This window comes from Nomascus leucogenys, chromosome 4 (assembly GCF_006542625.1).
Source record: "Nomascus leucogenys isolate Asia chromosome 4, Asia_NLE_v1, whole genome shotgun sequence".
Lineage (NCBI taxonomy): Eukaryota > Metazoa > Chordata > Mammalia > Primates > Hylobatidae > Nomascus > Nomascus leucogenys.
In genome coordinates this window covers 106,324,775-106,342,148 of record NC_044384.1, presented here as the reverse complement: position 1 = coordinate 106,342,148, position 17,374 = coordinate 106,324,775, and the positions used below count along the sequence as shown (strand labels likewise).

The window sequence follows — 17,374 nt, the reverse complement described above, 5'->3', positions numbered from 1 at the left end:
GAAAAAGTAGAAATGTGTGATCTGTGTAAAAGAAATGCAAATGAGGCTGGGCGCGGTGGCTCATGCCTGTAATCCCAGCACTTTGGGAGGCTGAGGCAGGCAGATCATGAGGTCAGGAGATCGAGACCATCCTGGCTAACATGGTGAAACCCCGTCTCTACTAAAAATACAAAAAATTAGCCAGGCGTGGTGGTGGGCGCCTGTAGTCCCAGCTACTTGGGAGGCTGGAGCTGGAGAATGGCGTGAACCCGGGAGGCGGAGCTTGCACTGAGTCGAGATCGCGCCACTGCACTCCAGCTTGGGCGACAGAGCAAGACTCCGTCTCGGAAAAAAAAAAAAAAATGCAAATGAGAAGCATTTATGTGATGTGCTCCTCATATGTGCCTAATGACCACATGGCTAGAACAATTCTGCACGTCGTTGGGTAAATTGCCTGTCACAGGTGGGGTTCCTCAAGAAGCAGGCTGTGAGATAGAGATCACTGTGCAAGAGGCTTATTAGGGAGTGTGGATTAAGGCCTGTGGAAGGGAAGGAATGGGAGGAGGCAGACGTGGACAGAGGGAGTAGTGCAACTCCATGAAGTCTCCATGGATGCCTCAGCCAGCCCTGAGGGGAGTCAGTCCTGAATGGAAGAGGGGTGGGCACTGGAGGGTAGTGGAGGACCCTTCAGAGCTGACCCAAGCTGTGGCCAGAGGGCTGGGTCTTTCTGCCCCTGTGTTGATCAGTCATTGGATGTGGTGCCCAGGTAGGAGGTGCGGCTTTGGACAGAGTGGTCTCTTCCGCTGAGGCAAGCCCCAAAGAAGATTAAAGTGTTCAGATCTGCGGCTGGAGGCAGCTCTCTTGATGAAAGCAGAAAACTCAGTAAGGCAGCCTTTGGCAGCAGCTGGATATTAAACAAGGGGCATCCATCCTCCCCAGGAGTAAACTTTCTCTCAGAAGAAGCAAAAATAACTGATGATTTATCCTGGGGACTCCGCTATATCATTGGCAACTCAAGCTGTCCCCACGAAGCTTTATGAACGGGCTGGAATCTGGGGGTGCCATGTGCACATGTACACAGGCTAAAATGGCACACTTCTTTTCCTGTCATAGAAGAACTCCTGGGTTATCCTTAGTAAATTACATACTTGGAAGTGTTTTACTACTGAGATGATGCAAATCAAACTGACTAGAAAATAGACTCCACAGCTGAGCTTGTCAAGACCTGACTTCCTTTACCCAGTGGGTGACTCCAACTGAACAAGATCAAAAGGACCTACAGGCTCTGTCCTCACTTTCTGGGACTAACCAGTCCATCAGTGATACACACACACACACACATACACATAGCCCAGAGCACACATGCACACATGCAGGTTCCACTGGTAATTCTGAAAGTCAATAGATGTTGATATTTCAATCACCCCTAAAAGGTAGCCACTAGGGCCCATATATAGAAAGTTCCATTAAGTGCCTGAGTGTCTCATTTAAAATTAATGCTATCAGGTTCTTTGGGGTTTGTAGCTACACAAAATCTGACATTGGCTAGGGTAGGTTAACAAAAGGGTAGACCTTGAGCAGTAAGCTCCTAATTCTCCTAGGAAAAGAAGTTTCTAATGATGAACAATACCATTCAGCCAGGCAGAAATCCTGGATTTAGTCTCAGCTCTGCCTCATTTAGCTGTGTGATCGTAGACAAGATGCTCAACCTCTCTGAGCCATGGTATCCATCTTGGAAAAAAGCAGGGAGAGTGATTACATGTGTGTGGTACAAAGAATACATAATGTGCCTCCAGAGTTATAAATGCTATGATTACATTAAAATTGATCAAGGTTAGCAAGATTATTGACTTTTTTCCTGCCAGTTACCACAGGGTTAAAAAATAGTGACGCTTACAACCTACAAAGATCAATAATCCACCCTCTCCCCTCTCGGGGGCTGGTACCTGCTACAGATATCTCAGGACCTCAAAGAGCCAAAGGGGCAGCTGAAGCTGCAGGGCAATGACCCAGCCTCTCCTTCAGCCAGATTGCTGGGAAAATAAGCATCCCATTTATTTGATATAACAGACATCTCAAAATAAAAGGAGGCAACCTATATTTGAGGGTTTCATTCCACTAGAACACAGTAGTTCTCACACTGGAAATGCATAGGAATGCCTTGGAGGGCATGTGAGAACACAGATTGCTAGGCTTTATCCCAGAGTTTCGGATTCTATAGGTCCTGGGTGGAGCCCAAGTTTTGCATCTCCAAGTTCCCAGGTGATGCTGATGTTGCTGGTCCAGGGACCAGGCTTTGAGAACTATAGCTCTAGACCAATCTCAAATATGCTTGCAAAATGAGGACGAGATGGAGCAAGGGAAAGCAGCCTTCAAAGTCTCTTAAAAACGCTTTTAAAATAATTTTAATATTAAGTCTCTTTAAGGACTTTTTACTTATTCTTCTGAAATCCTGGAAGAATTTGAAACTACTACACAGCAGACACTAACATGGAAACCAAGAATGAAGAAAATCTTGTGATCATTAATGATTTATCCCCCAAGAGTTTATCTTTTTAAAAAACCTAAATGCCAAAATAATATCTCAGGTTTTAATACCAGCTTTTGGAATGTGCTCATCTGCTAAAGTTCATGCATACGAAAAGAAATCTACATGCCTTTTAAAGTGAGTCATTTTCGTGAAAGCCATCCAGCTCAGAGGAACTATTGATTTTACCATTTTGATGCTTGCCTGGGTGTTTTGCAGTGCTTGGAACAGTGAGCAAAAAGTTAAATCATATAAAACTGTGTTTGCCACCGTGACAGGTGGGGGGTGGATGGGAACTGGGGGTCAGTGTGGTGAGATGCAAGACAATCGCCATCAGGGCAAATAATACGGTTTCCATCTATCTCTCACAGCCAGGTAAAGGAAACAGAAGTAGCCCTTCTCTAACTTCTCCGAGATTCCCTCGCTCAGGTTTTAGGGTAACGTCTTGCAATTCTGAGATTCTCTTTATCAAATAAAGAAAAAGCTACATACACATCTCTGGAGGAAAATGTCTGTATTAAAAGCCAAAAAACCACATAAGTACAAGAAGAAACGCCCAGCAGGCCACGTCACTGGATAGATCAACTTGGAAAAGGTTCATAAAGTTCATTTTCGGCGGTAACAATATATCGGTGTTAAATCCTTCCCATGCCCTCCCCCCAATTTTAAATAAATTAAAAAACAACAAATTTCAAATACAACTATGTTCAGATACAAAGAGCTTCTCTTACTACAGCAATAGCAATTTAATCTTTTTGTTTTGTATTTTTTTACTAAAACTTTCATTTAAAACAGTTATTAAATATATAAAACAAAAACACAGGATTTGGTCATTTTCTGCCATGAATATAGGGCACGTGGGTGCGGGGAGGGAGTCGGGCAGGGGGATGCAATAGAGGGGAAAGGGCCCCATTTCCCTCCTCTCCGTCTTCGGAGCTGCGATCCCACCCTCAGTCCAAGGGCTTAAACATCTGCTTTTCGGAACTGGAAGTGCAGCACAAACCTTGCTTTTCAAAGGCGCTGGGGCCTCTCGGCGGCCCCATCTCGGGAAGAGGAACTAACGATAACTACAGCACGAAGCACATCGGCCGAGTCTCCGGCGGGAAAGGCACCCGCGCGCGCGGACACAGGACGGACACAGGGAGGAGCGGAGCGGTTCACTTGGTCGCCACCCCCGAAGTGACGGCCGCGGCGGCGGCGGCAGCGGCGGCGGCGGCGGCGGCTGCGGTGGTCCCCGCGGGCACTGCGGCGGGGGTGGCTGCCGTGGCGCTGGCGGTGGTCCGGCGCTGCTCCATGCCGTTGGGCAGGAAGCCGGCGATGATGGGCACCGGCCAGATGAGGGCGGCCACGCTCCACACCACGATAACCAGGGTCATGAAGCAGGCCACCAGCGTGGACTCAATGGGCTTACGGTTCAGCCGCCAGCCCGGCTCGCCCTGCAGCTCCTCCAGGCTGAAGTCTAGGCAGCAGAAATGCAGCGGCTCGCCCTGCAGCCACAGCGGCCCGGGCGGCTCGGCCGCGGGGTAGGCTGGCAGCGCGGTGGGCGCCCCGGCGGTGGCGGCGGCGCTGGGGGCGGCGGCGGGCCGGAGGCGGCCGGGGCGGCGACCGCGCACCCAGCCGCAGCCCACGCAGAGGCGCAGGTCCTGCTGTGCGCCGCCCGCCGCCAGCCCCAGGTGCTCGATGAGCAGCGGCGGCCCGACGCGGTGGAAGGCGGCGGCGAAGAAAGCGCGGCCGTGAGCGTTGGTGGAGAAGAGCAGTAGGTCGCACTGGAAGCCCCGCGGGCGGCCCCAGCGCACGAGCAGCGAGCTCAGCATCTGCCGCTGCACGCTGATGTTGCACGGCGCCGCCGCCGCCGCCGCCGCCTCCTCCGGGCCCGGGCGTTCGGGGGGCCCGGGGGCCGCCGAGGCCAGCAGCTGCGGGGCGATGGGCTCGTCCGCGGAGGACGCGTTGACTGAAGCATTGGAGGGCACCCCGAGGAGGCCTGGCGCGTCCGCGGCCCCGCCGCGGACGGGCGGCAGCGGGCAGGCGGCGGCCAGCAGCGCGGCGAGCAGGGGCAGCATGGCCTGCGGCGGGCGCCTACGCGCGCGAGGCTGGCGGCGGCTGCATGGCTAGCGGGCGACGGGCCGGCGAGCTCACGGTGGGACGGCGGGAGCCGGCGTCCGGGCGCAGTGCGGGCGCGCCGGGCGCCTGCCAAGCCCGCGGGGGCGGCGCGGAGGCGGTGGCGGCGGCTGGCTCGGCGCGGGGATCCCTCCAGACCCGGTTGCGTCTGGGGTTCCCCGCCGCCCCCGGCGCCGGGGCCCTTGGACGGCCGGGCTGCTCTGCGGGGCCGGGTGCTAGCCCAGAGCAGGATTCCCCGGCTCGGCTCCGCCTCCCGCGCGCCCCGCCCCGCCCCGCCCCGCCCTCCGCTCTCCGGGCTCGGGGACTCGGGGGAGGGCGGGGTTCCACGCGCCGGGGCTGGGAGAGGAATCGCCGGGGCGGGGCTGGGTGCGGGGGCGCGGCGGAGAGCAGATAGCCCGGGGTGCGTGCGTGCGGGCGGGCGGGGAAGCCTGCGGACGCGCCCCGGCGCCCCCGCCCTCCGGGTGAATCGCGTTCTCAGAGGGAGGCTCCAGGGCCCGGAGACCATCCTTTTGTCAGGCCTGAGGGGAGCTTCGCTGTCTCGCGTTAGCGCGGTACCGAACCTCCTTTGTTTTACAGAAGGGGAAACTGAGGTCGAGAGAGGGGAAAGGGCCTCGCTAGGCCAACTCAGGAGCCAGAAACAACTCCGCGCCACTAGCTCTTTCTGCCTTTTTACGGTGTCTCTTACCTCAAATCTGTAGTTTGGCTGCTTTTTAATGGCTCCCACACAGCAGACTCACTTGGGATTCTCCTCGCAGCAAGCGAGGAAAATTCCAAGAACTCTGTGAAGTTTCGAGTGGAGAGTGACTGGCTGGGGGGAATGTGAGCCCTGAAGCTCTGCCGCCTGGGGGTCCTGAGGACACAGGTCCTGACAGGTCGAGTGAGCGCGTGTTCATGAAACAGCTGTAGGTTAGAACCCACGTCAAAGGGCAGTTCATCCCCTTTGGGATATTATACGGGAGGAGGGCTACCAAGAATAACGTGTCAAGAGATCAGATTTATTTATATTGAAAAGCACTTTCTTAGTAGTTCGGCCCCTCACACTTGGAAACAAACTTCATCGACCCTTCATCATTCCCATCATTCTTTAGGGGACATTTATGTTGAATTATTATCTATTTTATTTTAGTTGGAAGCCCTTGTACTCCATGAGCGCCAAGTATTCCTGATTCGGAGAGGGGAGGGGTGGAGGGAGCAGAGACAGGCCTCAACAAAACGGCCCTCCCTCTAAACCAGCTAGTCCTTCTGAGGGGTCTGCCAAGAGTCCAGCTACATTGCTAGGCATCCTGGCTGATTACTTTTCTGGAAGCAAGCTTTTGTCCATTGTTTTCTAACAATAAGTAAAATGGGGCTGAGAAAGTTGCAAAAACGCCTCAAAATAAAGCTCCCCAACTTATTCCACCTCTTGCCAACTAAGCAAGCCATTATTCTGACTTAGCCTTGGTTTCCCCATCTGAGTTGGGGGGTGGGTGGTACCTCCTTACAGGGCTGCTGTGATAATACTCCCAACCCAGTGTCTGTCTGTCTGTCCCCAGATGTTCCCACGTGGTGGTTGCTGTGATGTAGTTACTATCAGTGCTGCCCAAGTTGGCTGCCTAGAGTGGTCGTTGGTTTCTACAGAAATGGTTCATTTCCCCAAGGGGATGGGACTCCCTTTTGGTTTAAGCCTCCATCACTTTTGTGCTTGGAAGTGGTGCTACCAGGGAGAACAATGTGAATTTTCCTGCTTTTAATAAAAATGACTTCTCTTTTCAGCCTTTGCATATCAGGAACAGAAGCTGCTCGGTGATGTGGCAGAACAGTTTTAATTTAAGCCATGTGGCTGGTGAACGCTGAAGAACAAGAATATCAAGTGATCCTGAGCTGAGGGAGGCCTAGTCTTCAAGGGGTGCGTTTTGAGCCAGGCTGCTGCCTGTGACTGCAGATGACATTCTCTGGGGTTTCAGTCAGAGGCAGGGGCTTCCTGAGCTTTCCTGAGACACTCCTGGCTTTGTCTGTGCAGCGGGGAAGGCAGCAGCAAAGGGAAAAGACAAGAGATCTATTTGGGGAGCCAAGCAGTTCCCTGCAAAGTTGCGCCACTGAAGCTCTGCATCCTAGCAACCTGCGTTCTGCCCACTTCTCCAGCAGGTGCCGTCTTGAGGACTCCGTCACCTCACCCTCATTCGGAATGTAATTACCCTTCAAATAGTAACACAGATTCTACTTCTAGATTGATTTGCTATCTTTTTGGAATTTGAGAACAGAAGATAGCAAGGAAGTTATTTTCTACCTTGTTTACTACTGTTCCCAGCAAGAGGAAAAGCACCTAGCTCAGGGTAGAGGCTCAGTAAATACATTTTTGTTTGTTTTTTTGAGATGGAGTCTTGCTGTGTCACCCAAGCTGGACTGCAGTGGTGCGATCTCAGCTCACTACAACCTCCGCCTTCCGGGATCAAGCCATTCTCCTGCCTCAGCGTCCTGAGTAGCTGGGACTACAAGCATGCGCCACCACGTCTGGCTAATTTTTGTATTTTTAGTAGAGATGGGGTTTCACCATGTTGGCCAGGCTGGTCTCGAACTCCTGACTTCAAGTGATCCACCTGCCTTGGCCTCCCAAAGTGCTGGGATTACAGGTGTGAGCCATGTGAGCCACCGTGGCCGGCCAATACTTGTTGATTGAACAAATTTGCCTACCTCTGACTAGCTTCCGCTTGTTTAGTACTTTCCACGTGCGAGGTGTTTGACACATACACACACATCATCTCTAATCTTCACAACAGTCCCATGGATGTGATGCCTATTTTACCATGAGAAAACTGAGGCTCAGAGAAGGTAAATCACCTACCTGAGGTCCCACAGCAGTTAATGGCAAAGCCAGGATATGAGTACAGTCTCCCTCATCTGAAAAGTTCATTTTTTTTTTTTTAAATAAAGAACTAGAGGCATCTCATCTCATGGCAGTAGGCATCAAAGTCTGTGCATAAGTTAAACAAGTATGTGGTACAATTCTATTTTATTTTGATAAACCTTCAGTTGAGTTCCTTTTTAAAGATGTATTTTTCATAAATATAACAGCCTTATACAAAGTTTGGAAAGCAGGGAGGAAACATTTCTAATCCCAGCTACCTTATGTCTTTACTTTTCTGCCTCTGCATCATTATTCTTTTCTGCATTTTTTCATATTATCTAAAATGTGCAAATGTTACTTCTACCAAAAAAAAAAAAAAAAAAAAAAGGGAAATTTGAAGTCTCACCACCTTTCTCAACCATGATCTCTTTGTGGTCTTCCCTCCAGCTCAGCAGGGACCTGGAGGGCCAGCCAGGGCAAAGGGTAGTCCATGCTCGTGTTGGCTGACTGAGTGAGTCTGCTTACTGGTGAAGAACTCTGCCTGAGCTATTGGCTGACACCTGTTCATAAACTGTGGTTCCGGCCACCTCTCTGATCCATCTTCTCCTACTTTCCCTTCTTCTCTTCTCCTGCTCTGTTCCAGACATCCTGGCTTCCCTGCTGTTTCATGAACACACCAAGAAAACTCGACTCAAGGCCTTTGCCCATGCTTTTTCCTTTGCCTGAGACAGTGTTCTTTCTGATATCTGTCTTGCTTGCTCCCTCTCTTCCTGTAGATCTCTGCTCAGATGTCGGCTCCTCAGAGATGCCTGTTCTGACCAATCTCTATAAACAACGCCCATTCCCACCATCCCCATCACTCCTTTTTTTTTGAGACAGAGTCTCACTCTGTCACCCAGCCTGGAGTGTAATGGCACAATCTTGGCTCACTGCAACCTCCGCCTCCTGGGTTCAAGTGATTCTCCTGCCTCAGCCTCCCAGTAGCTGGGATTACAGGTGCCCCCCACGGCACCAGGGTAATTTTTGTAGTTTTAGTAGAGATGGGGTTTCTCCGTGTTGGCCAGACTGGTCTTAAACTCCTGACCTCAAGTAATCCACCCGCCTCGGCCTCCCAAAGTGCTGGGATTACAGGCGTGAGCCACTGCGCTTGGCCTCTCCATCCCTCTCCAGCCTCTTATGCATCGTCCCACTTCTTTCCAGTACTTCTCATCAGCTGACACACTGTTGTGTTTTTTCTTTGTTTAATGTATCTTCCTTTATTTGCATGTCTGCTCCCTCAAAGCAAAACTACCTGTTTTGTTCAATGGAGCAGTACATGGCACACAGTAGGGATTCAATAAATAGTTGAGGAATGAATGAGTGAATTCAATAGACTGAGTCAAGCCAGCAAGACATGAGCGGCATATTAGGGGGTGGAGATGGACAGAACCACCTAGACAGTCCTTATATCAGGTTTAAGGAAGAAAGGCAGAGGAGATCCCTTCCATTTCCCCAAATCCTGTAATGTTTGTGAAATGAATGGAAGGCTTTGATAAATTTCTGTTTGTCCATAAAACAAAGACAGCACATTTTTCTCCATGGACTGTATTGTTAGAACACAATAATTGAGGACTTCAAAGAAAATTATTAGGAATGATGCATGGTAATTTCATTCTGTTCATTTCCTATGTTCCTCCCCAGTATTAGCTAATTTTTCCTTATACTGCCTATTGAAGTGATAACTTTAAAAAAAGATCTCTCTGAGTTATTTGAATTCCTTTCATCCAATGACCTCAAGAGTGCGGCAGGTATAGCAATTCATCCGTTCTCTTTTATTATGTGGGTGGAATTAAGATATTACTATCATATGTTGTAGACTGAGAAATAAGCAAGAACCACAAAAGAATCATAAAAACAGGACAGAAAAGAGAAGCAGCTAGAAGCCAGTGGCTCAGCTGTATCAAAGTTATGGGAGGTTGTGGTATTTGTGTTGAGTGTGTGTTTCGGGGAGGACTGGGAAGTGAAGAAAATAATGCTTTTCATGGCTATCTCCCTGATAACATCCCATTTCTCATATGGGAGGCTCGAGGACTGGTTTGCAGGAGCAGCTGAAGATCTGGGCATCTGCCAGGGGCCACTGGAGTGGAAGTCTGAAAGCCCCCAATGTTCAGCTGATTTAGACCCTGACAGTCTCTTGCCCTCTGCTTGCGTGAAGCATTGCAATTCCCCCCCACATGTCTCTACCCAATCTCCAGGGTGTGGACATTTATCCTTCTTGACCATCATGGTCAGAAGGGAGGGTTGCCTCTGCAGAATTCTGGCTGCGGTTACAGCCTGCACAGTTCATTTGGTAATTAATCATGGGCCGCCTTGGGACAAGCCGACTGTTGCCAGCCTACATTGTTACTTAGACTTAATTCTGTCTGGCGCATTAAATGTTTGCATGTGGATACCTTGTGGGCATGGTAGGCAGGGACTGCTGCCTGTATTTCTTTTCTGTGGTTATGCTGTGCATTTGGTAAGATTTCAGCAAAGACATTTTGAGGAAGTAAGAAGCTTCTGCTCTTCTGGAGAGATGGAGAGTGTCTAAAAGAGAACTGGGAGGAAAGTGGTGCCCATGTGGTACATGTGGTGCCCTTCAGTTTTCTTGTCTATGAAGGCGAGAGAAATGCCTGCTGAGTGATCACCTCTCCTGGGCTTAGCCTGACGTTGGCACCTTTACCAGATGATAGCTGTCCCTTAACTGGCAGTTACTTGTGCCAGGCACTGTGCTAAGAGCTTGAAATGCATCCTTACCACTGTTCCGTGAGGAAGAGATTACTATGCCATTTTACAGATGAAGTAAACTGAGGCTCAGAAGGATAAAGTGACTTTTACAGTCATACAACGGTGGAACCGAGATTCAAGCCTTGTCTGACAACCTTGTTTTTCATTGCAGCCCTGCTGAATGGCCTCCATCATCACTAACAACCTTGTGAGTTGGAGGTTATCTTCCCATTTTACTGATGAAGACAACAGGTGCAGGAAGGCTGGGCCTTGGACAAGGACCGACTCATCGGCTCCTCAGCCTTCCAGGAATATACCCTGCATTCGGTCGCAATTCATAAATTCTGCCAATACTGAAATACTTAAGGATGTTTTCCCAGTCTGATGCATCCTTACTGATGAAGCTCTGGCTTGTGGTTTTCCTGCTAACAAGTGTGTCGCCTCCACTGGTGTCTTCTCTAATGCTCAGCATGGCACCTGGTACAGAGTAGGTGCTCAGTTAGTGCTGGTCGGGAACCTGGGATACAGCTTGACAGACACCCAGCCTGCAGCTCCCAATTTACTTAGGAGCCTTCATCTATGACATTGATGGATTTTTAAACAAATTACTTGGAGAGGTATGGAAGAGAGAGGGGAAAAAGACCAGGGAAACTAACACACATTGATAGGGACAGAAAAGTGGTTTCTGTGAAACGACTGCTGTGAAACACTTATTTCTGGGGTTAATGTCCGTCAGATGAACCTAACAGAATCTATTGCTTGAAAAAAAAAAAGTTTTGTAATATGGCAACACGCATTTCTATAAATTTGTGTGCCACTTAAAGTAATTTTTTTGGGAGAGACAGCCCTTAAAGCAAGTGATATTTTGTGGTTTGTGTATCCATCTTATAACAAATTAAGATGACATTTAGCATTTATAACTGTAAATTCTAAGGATTTCAATGTTGCAAACCTGAGAGACAAAGCTGGGTCATCAAAGTCAAGGCAACTGAATGTTCCCCATCAGCCACTAACAAGTGTCATAAAAATTTACTTCATGCTGCTTCAAAACAGCACTAACATTCCCTTCAAATGAAATAATTGGCATGCTATTTACAGAGATGCAGAAGAGATGGGGGAAGCAAAAGCCCATTTTGAGAGAGTCAGGAACATTGGAACACATTTATCATGGCCTTTCATGCCTCCTAACCGCAGTGCTTCTCGCTGGATCTACAGGCTCCTACATGCTTGTGGGACAGCTGCAGTTTGCTTGGATGTGCTCATTCGGGCAGGTGTTCTGCCTGGCAGTCTCTTCACGTTGAGATTGCCTCTGGGTCGGTCTGTTCTCTCTTTTTCTACTAAAGTCCCCAGATTTGGGGATTTGAGAGAGTTGTGACTATGACCACGGCCTTGGGAGCCTAGCAAACCTAGCTTGGATACACCACTTTGTCTTGTTGTGTCTCAGTTTTCATGTCTATGAAATGGGCCTAATAGCTGCTCTATTGTGAGGGTTAAATGAGTTTATTGTTATAAAACAACCAGTTCAGTGCCTGCACAGGGTAAATATTCAGTGAGTATGGCTAGCTAGCACTTTTAGTTCCAGAAAGTACTGCTTTTTGGAACACTGGCATGTGGCTTCTTCTCTGTCCTTAGCCTACTGTGGAAACTGGTATATTTCCACCTGCAGGGATTCATCACTGTATGTGGAAAATAGGGAGGGCAAGCTCCCAGCTTAAAAGAAGATAAATTTCTATCTACATGGGGCCATCCTTGGCAATCAAGCAAATCCAGTGGCCATGACAGTTAGAAGAGATCCTAGAGGCCACCTAATCCAAACTCCTCATTTTATACACGTGGAAACCAAGGCACAGAGAGGGGTCCTGGCTGTGCCAAAGATCACAATCTGGTTGGTAACAAAACCAGGGCTAGAAGCCAAGCCCCTTGGCCAACTGAGCATCAGGCACAGCTCCTCTCTAAGTACACTCCTTTGCAGTGCTTTCATAGCTGCACTTTAAAAATGAGGTCCAGTTGCAAAGTGAGAGCAATGAGCCTTTCTAATTTACTTAGGAAAGAAGAGGAAAATGATGGGCTTTATAATTGCTGGAATCACACTTCTAACTAGATTTACAGGGTGGAGGATGGATTGCATGCACCAAGAGTGCCGGTGTATTCAGCAAGCTTCCGTTCTGATGCAATTAAGGCTTGTTCCTTCCAGCTCTGCTGAGGACCTGGGTGAGACTCCACGAGACTCAGGTGTGAGATGGAAGCCCAGGCTGTACCGGCCCTGGCCTTAAGTTTGAATAAATCTGTGGAAATAGGCAAAAACTTGGAGCCCATGTTCTAAGTGGGGCCGTTGGGTCATCACTAGGCTGAGCAGAGGAGACTCTAACTGAAAGAGCATTCCAGCTACAGACTCCAGAAGATTCTGGGTAATTTGTAGGTGGAGCCTTCTTGACCTTCTCTAACTAGACCCTGGACCAGTGAGGACCAGGTCTGGAAGGATACCAGGTTGTCTTGGGGTTTGAATCATCTATGAACTGTATGGTCCTGGGCATAATACTTACCACTGTGGGCCTTAGTTTTCTCAACTGTAAAATGAGAATAATAATGGAGCACTGGCTTCATAGGGTTGTAGTGAGGACTAAAAGAACTAACATTTTAAAATTACTTGGGACTGTACCTGATATGTAGTAAGTGTTCAAAAACTATTAAATAAATGAGTAAATAAAGACATGAACTATATGCCTGGAGACTGTGGAAACTTTAAGCTGACGACTTTGCCTCTGGCCACCTGGACTTAGAGCCTGCCACTTGCTCATACTCCCCCTCTGGTGGGATTGAACCTGTCTCCACGCCACACCCTGGTTGGGGAGGGTGGGGCTAATGTCTCTTTCTCTCTTCCTTCTGCCTGTTCCTGCCATCTCTTGGATCCAGTCCTGGGTCATGCTTCCCGGTACCTGGGCTGCTGAGCAGACTCCTGCAGTCCTTCACACAGTAACAGAATCCCCATGGGACTGCCTGCTTGAAGCTGTATGCCATGGTCACTCAGGGCCTCCTGTGCCCTTTCCCTGTTGCCCAGGTGGCACCTCGAGGGCAGCCTCCATCTTGATTGTATCTGGGTTTGTTCTGCCCTCTGGACTTTGGAGATGTGTGCCATGAGCTTTTCCAGAAGAGTCCAGTGCTGCCCTGCAGCTGGGCCTGTGGTCCTGGCCTGCTCTACCCACCTCACTTGGCATGGCTCATGCCTTTTGGCTGGCTGCTGATCAAGAGATGGAGTGCGCAGGAGAAAGGAATCAGACCTCTTCTGTAACCAGACTCCTGTGGAAATCTAGACCAATGAAGCCTAGAGATCTGAGCTGCCCACTTGTCACTCACTTGTGAGTGACAGTATGGCAAGAAAACACATTATTTACTCTTCTAGAGGCAAACCAAAGAGGCTCACAACGTCCCATAATCCACCAAAGGCCCAGCCATCTCTCTGTCCACCAAAAGCCATATCCTCAGTGACCTCTGTCCCAAGAAGGGGCATCTCCCAGGGAGGACCCATGAAGGTTCTGAACTACGCCCCTGTGGCCTAAACTTTTCTTAAATCTTGTCTATTTTAGTTCCTTGCTCATTGATAATCTGGTGTCTTGTTTTAAGCTCCAAAATGGCAAATCACTTTTATTTTGTGGCCTAACTTGGATTGTCTAGGAGTGGTCGTTGGAGTGCTATGTTAAGAAGGACCCTGAGAAATGGAAATACTGCACTGTTAGTGGGAATGTAAAATGGTGCAGCTGCACAGTATGGAAGTTTCTCGAAAAATTAAAAATAGAATTAACATATGATCCAGCAACCTTACTCCTGGATATACATCCAAAGAATTGAAATCAGGAATTTTAAGAGATATCTGCACTCTCATGTTCATTGCAGCTTTATTCACGATAGCCAAGAGGTGGAAGCAACTGAAATGTTCCAAAGACAGATGAATGAACAAAGCAAATGTGGTATGTGCATACAATGAAATATTATACAGCCTTAAAAAAGAAGAAAATCTTACTATTTGCAACAACATGGATGGACCTGGAAAGCATTACAGTAAGTGAAATAAGGCAGTCACAGGACAAATACTGCGTGATTCCACTAATACGATGGATCTAAAATACTCAAACTTTTAGAAGCAGAAAATAGAATAGTAGTTGGCAGGGGATAGGGGAAAGAGGAAATGGGGAGTTGTTGTTCAGTGGGTATAAAGTTTCAGTTACATGAGGTGATATGGTTTGGATCTGTGTCCCCACTCAAATCTCATGTCGAATTGTAATTCCCAAAGTTGGAGGTGGGGCCTGGTGGTTGGAGGTGATTAGATCATGGGGATGGCTTCTCATGGTTTAACACCATCACCCTTGGTGCTACTGTGGTGATAGTGAGTTCTTGTGAGATCTGGTTGTTTAAAAGTGTGTGGCACCTCCCCCGTCTCTCTCTTGGTCCTGTCCCTGCCATGTAAGATGCCTGTTCCTGCTTTGCCTTCCAGCATGAGTAAAAACTCCCTGAGGCCTCCCCAGAAGCAGATGCTGCCATGCTTCCTGTATAGCCTGCAGAACTGTGAGCCAATTAAACCTCTTTTCTTTATAAATTACCCAGTCTCAGGTATTTCTTTATAGCAGTGACAGAACGGACAAATACACGAGATGAATAAGTTCTAGAGGTCTGCCATACAACATAGCGCCTATGGTTAACAATATGGTACGGTGTGCTTAAAACTTTGTTAAGAGATAAATCTTATGTTAAGTGTTTTTACCACACACACACCCCCAAAAGGGACACAAACTTTTGGAGGTGCTAGATGTGTTTATTAACTTGATTGTGATGGTTTCACAAATGTATTCATAGGCCGGGCGTAATGGCTCACGCCTGTAATCCCAGCACTTTGGGAGGCCAAGGTAGGCGGATCATCTGAGGTCAGGAGTTTGAGACCGACCTGACCAACATGGAGAAACCCTGTGTCTACTAGAAATACAAAATTAGCCAGGCATGGTGGTGAATGCCTGTAACCCCAGCTACTCGGGAGGCTGAGGCAGGAGAATCGCTTGAACCCGGGAGGCAGAGATTGCAGTGAGCCAAGATTGCACCATTGCACTCCAGCCTGGGCAACAAGAGTGAAATTCCGTCTCAAAAAAAAAATATTCATATGGCCAAACTCATCAAATTGTACATATTAAATATATGCAGTTATTTGTATACCAATTATTCCTCAATAAACCTGTAAAAAACAAAAAGTATGCCAGGGCCATAACAGGGCTCAGGGAGAAAATGTGATGTACTCAGTACTTAGCAGTTACTGGCTAGGGTTCTGAGAAACGCAGACTGTAGTAAATATCTGTGGTTTATCTGCCCTACATCCCTTCTCCACTTTCTTCTGGAAAGGGCATCCCTCTCTCTTGGGTACCTGCTGCTCATTAACTCTATGCGGTTCCAGTGAGGATACCAATTAGAGTACCTTGCTGGCTGGTTCAGTGATGGACATGTGACCCAGGCCTAGCCAATCATGATGCCCCAACCACATGGCCACAGTAATTTGTCCAGGGAACAAGCATGTGACCCAAGCCAGCCAATCAGAGATCTTGACACAAAGCCAGAAAGGAAGGCTGCTCTTTCCTCTGGAATTACTAGCTGGAGGAAGTGAGACTGGAACAGTGTGCAGCTCTGCCCACCTCTCCCTCCACTCCATGCCTCTTTCCCCTCTCCCGGCACACAGAAAGCCTATAATAAGGTTCTGCTCTGTGTCCCCACCCAAATCTGATGTCGAATTGTAATTCCCAATGTTGGAAGGGGGGCCTGGTGGGAGGTGATTGAATCATGGGGATGGACTTCCCCTTGCTTTTCTTGTGACAGAGTTCTCCCAAGATCTGTTTGTTTAAAAGCGTGTAGCACTCCCCATTCCCACGGCAATGTGAAGACATACCTGCTTCCCCTCACCTTCCACCAGGAATGTAAGTTTTCTGAGACCTCCCCAGAAGTAGAAGCCTGTACAGCCCACAGAACCATGAGCCAATTAAACCTCTTTTCTTTAAACATTACCCAGGCTCAGATAGTTCTTTTTTTGTTTGTTTGTTTGTTTTTTGAGATGGAGTCTCGCTCTGTGGCCCAGGCTGGCATGCAGTGGCACGATCTCGGCTCACTGCAACCTCTGCCTCCCGGGTTCAAGCAATTCTCCTGTCTCAGCCTCCTGAGTAGCTGGGACTATAGGCACGTGCCACCACGCCTGGCTAATTTTTTGTATGTTTAGTAGAGATGGGGTTTCACCATGTTAGCCAGGATGGTGTTGATCTCCTGATCTCGTGATCTGCCTGCCTCGGCCTCCCAAAGTGCTGGGATTACAAACGTGAGCCACTGCGCCCGGTCTCAGATAGTTCTTTATAGTAGCGCAAGAACAGACTAATACAGCCTGTTTGCAGTAAGAAGAAATAAGGCTAATGGCAGGAGGTGGCAGATGCAGAAAGGCCTGACATTGTCATTTGAGACCCTAGATCCAGCTAGACTTGAAGCCTGCTATCCCTATTGTGATCAGATTGTGGGCTTAAAAACTTAAGCTAGCTTAAATTGGGTCTCCTACACTGCAACCAAATACATGCAGGAAATATCTGTCAACCCTCTTGTCACTCAAGACAACTTCAGTCCTAACAGGGTTTTAAATTTAACTGGGAAGCCCCTTCACTTCCTCTCTTCACACCCCGTTGCCTGGCTCTAGTCTTAGAACCCCGTAACTCTCTAAAAGCAATAAAAGTACTTTTTTCTCCTCTTAATTATATTCATAAGTGCTATGGGTAACTCTTCTTCCCCCTGCTCAATCTCAGGTGAAATTTCTGTTCTCTATAGCAGGGGTCCCCAACCTCCGGGCCATGGACCTGGCTACATAGCAGGAGGTGAGTGGCAGGAAAGCCCAGGGAGCAAAGCTTCATCTGTATTTATAGCTACGCCCTACTGCTCGCATTACCACCTGAGCTCCACCTCCTGTCAGCGGGGCATTAGATTCTCACAGGAGCACGAACCCTATTGTGAACTGCACATAGCGAGGGATCTAGGTTGTGTGCTCCTTATGAGAATCGAATGCCTGATGATCTGTCACTGTCTCCCATCACCCCCAGATGGGACATCACCTTCCTACAACTAGATGAGCTAGTTGTAGGAAAACAAGCTCAGGGCTCCCACGGATTCTACATTAT

At 48.6% G+C, this 17,374-nt stretch overlaps 1 protein-coding gene across 1 annotated transcript; it reads right to left on the bottom strand.

Moving 5' to 3' along the window:
* Window positions 1-3,003: 3,003 nt before the first annotated feature.
* On the bottom strand, window positions 3,004-4,831 carry TMEM158 (transmembrane protein 158). Its single transcript, XM_030810190.1, has one exon. It carries the CDS (start codon window positions 4,564-4,566, stop codon window positions 3,664-3,666), a length of 903 nt encoding a protein of 300 aa, XP_030666050.1. The 5' UTR covers window positions 4,567-4,831; the 3' UTR covers window positions 3,004-3,663.
* Window positions 4,832-17,374: the final 12,543 nt, after the last annotated feature.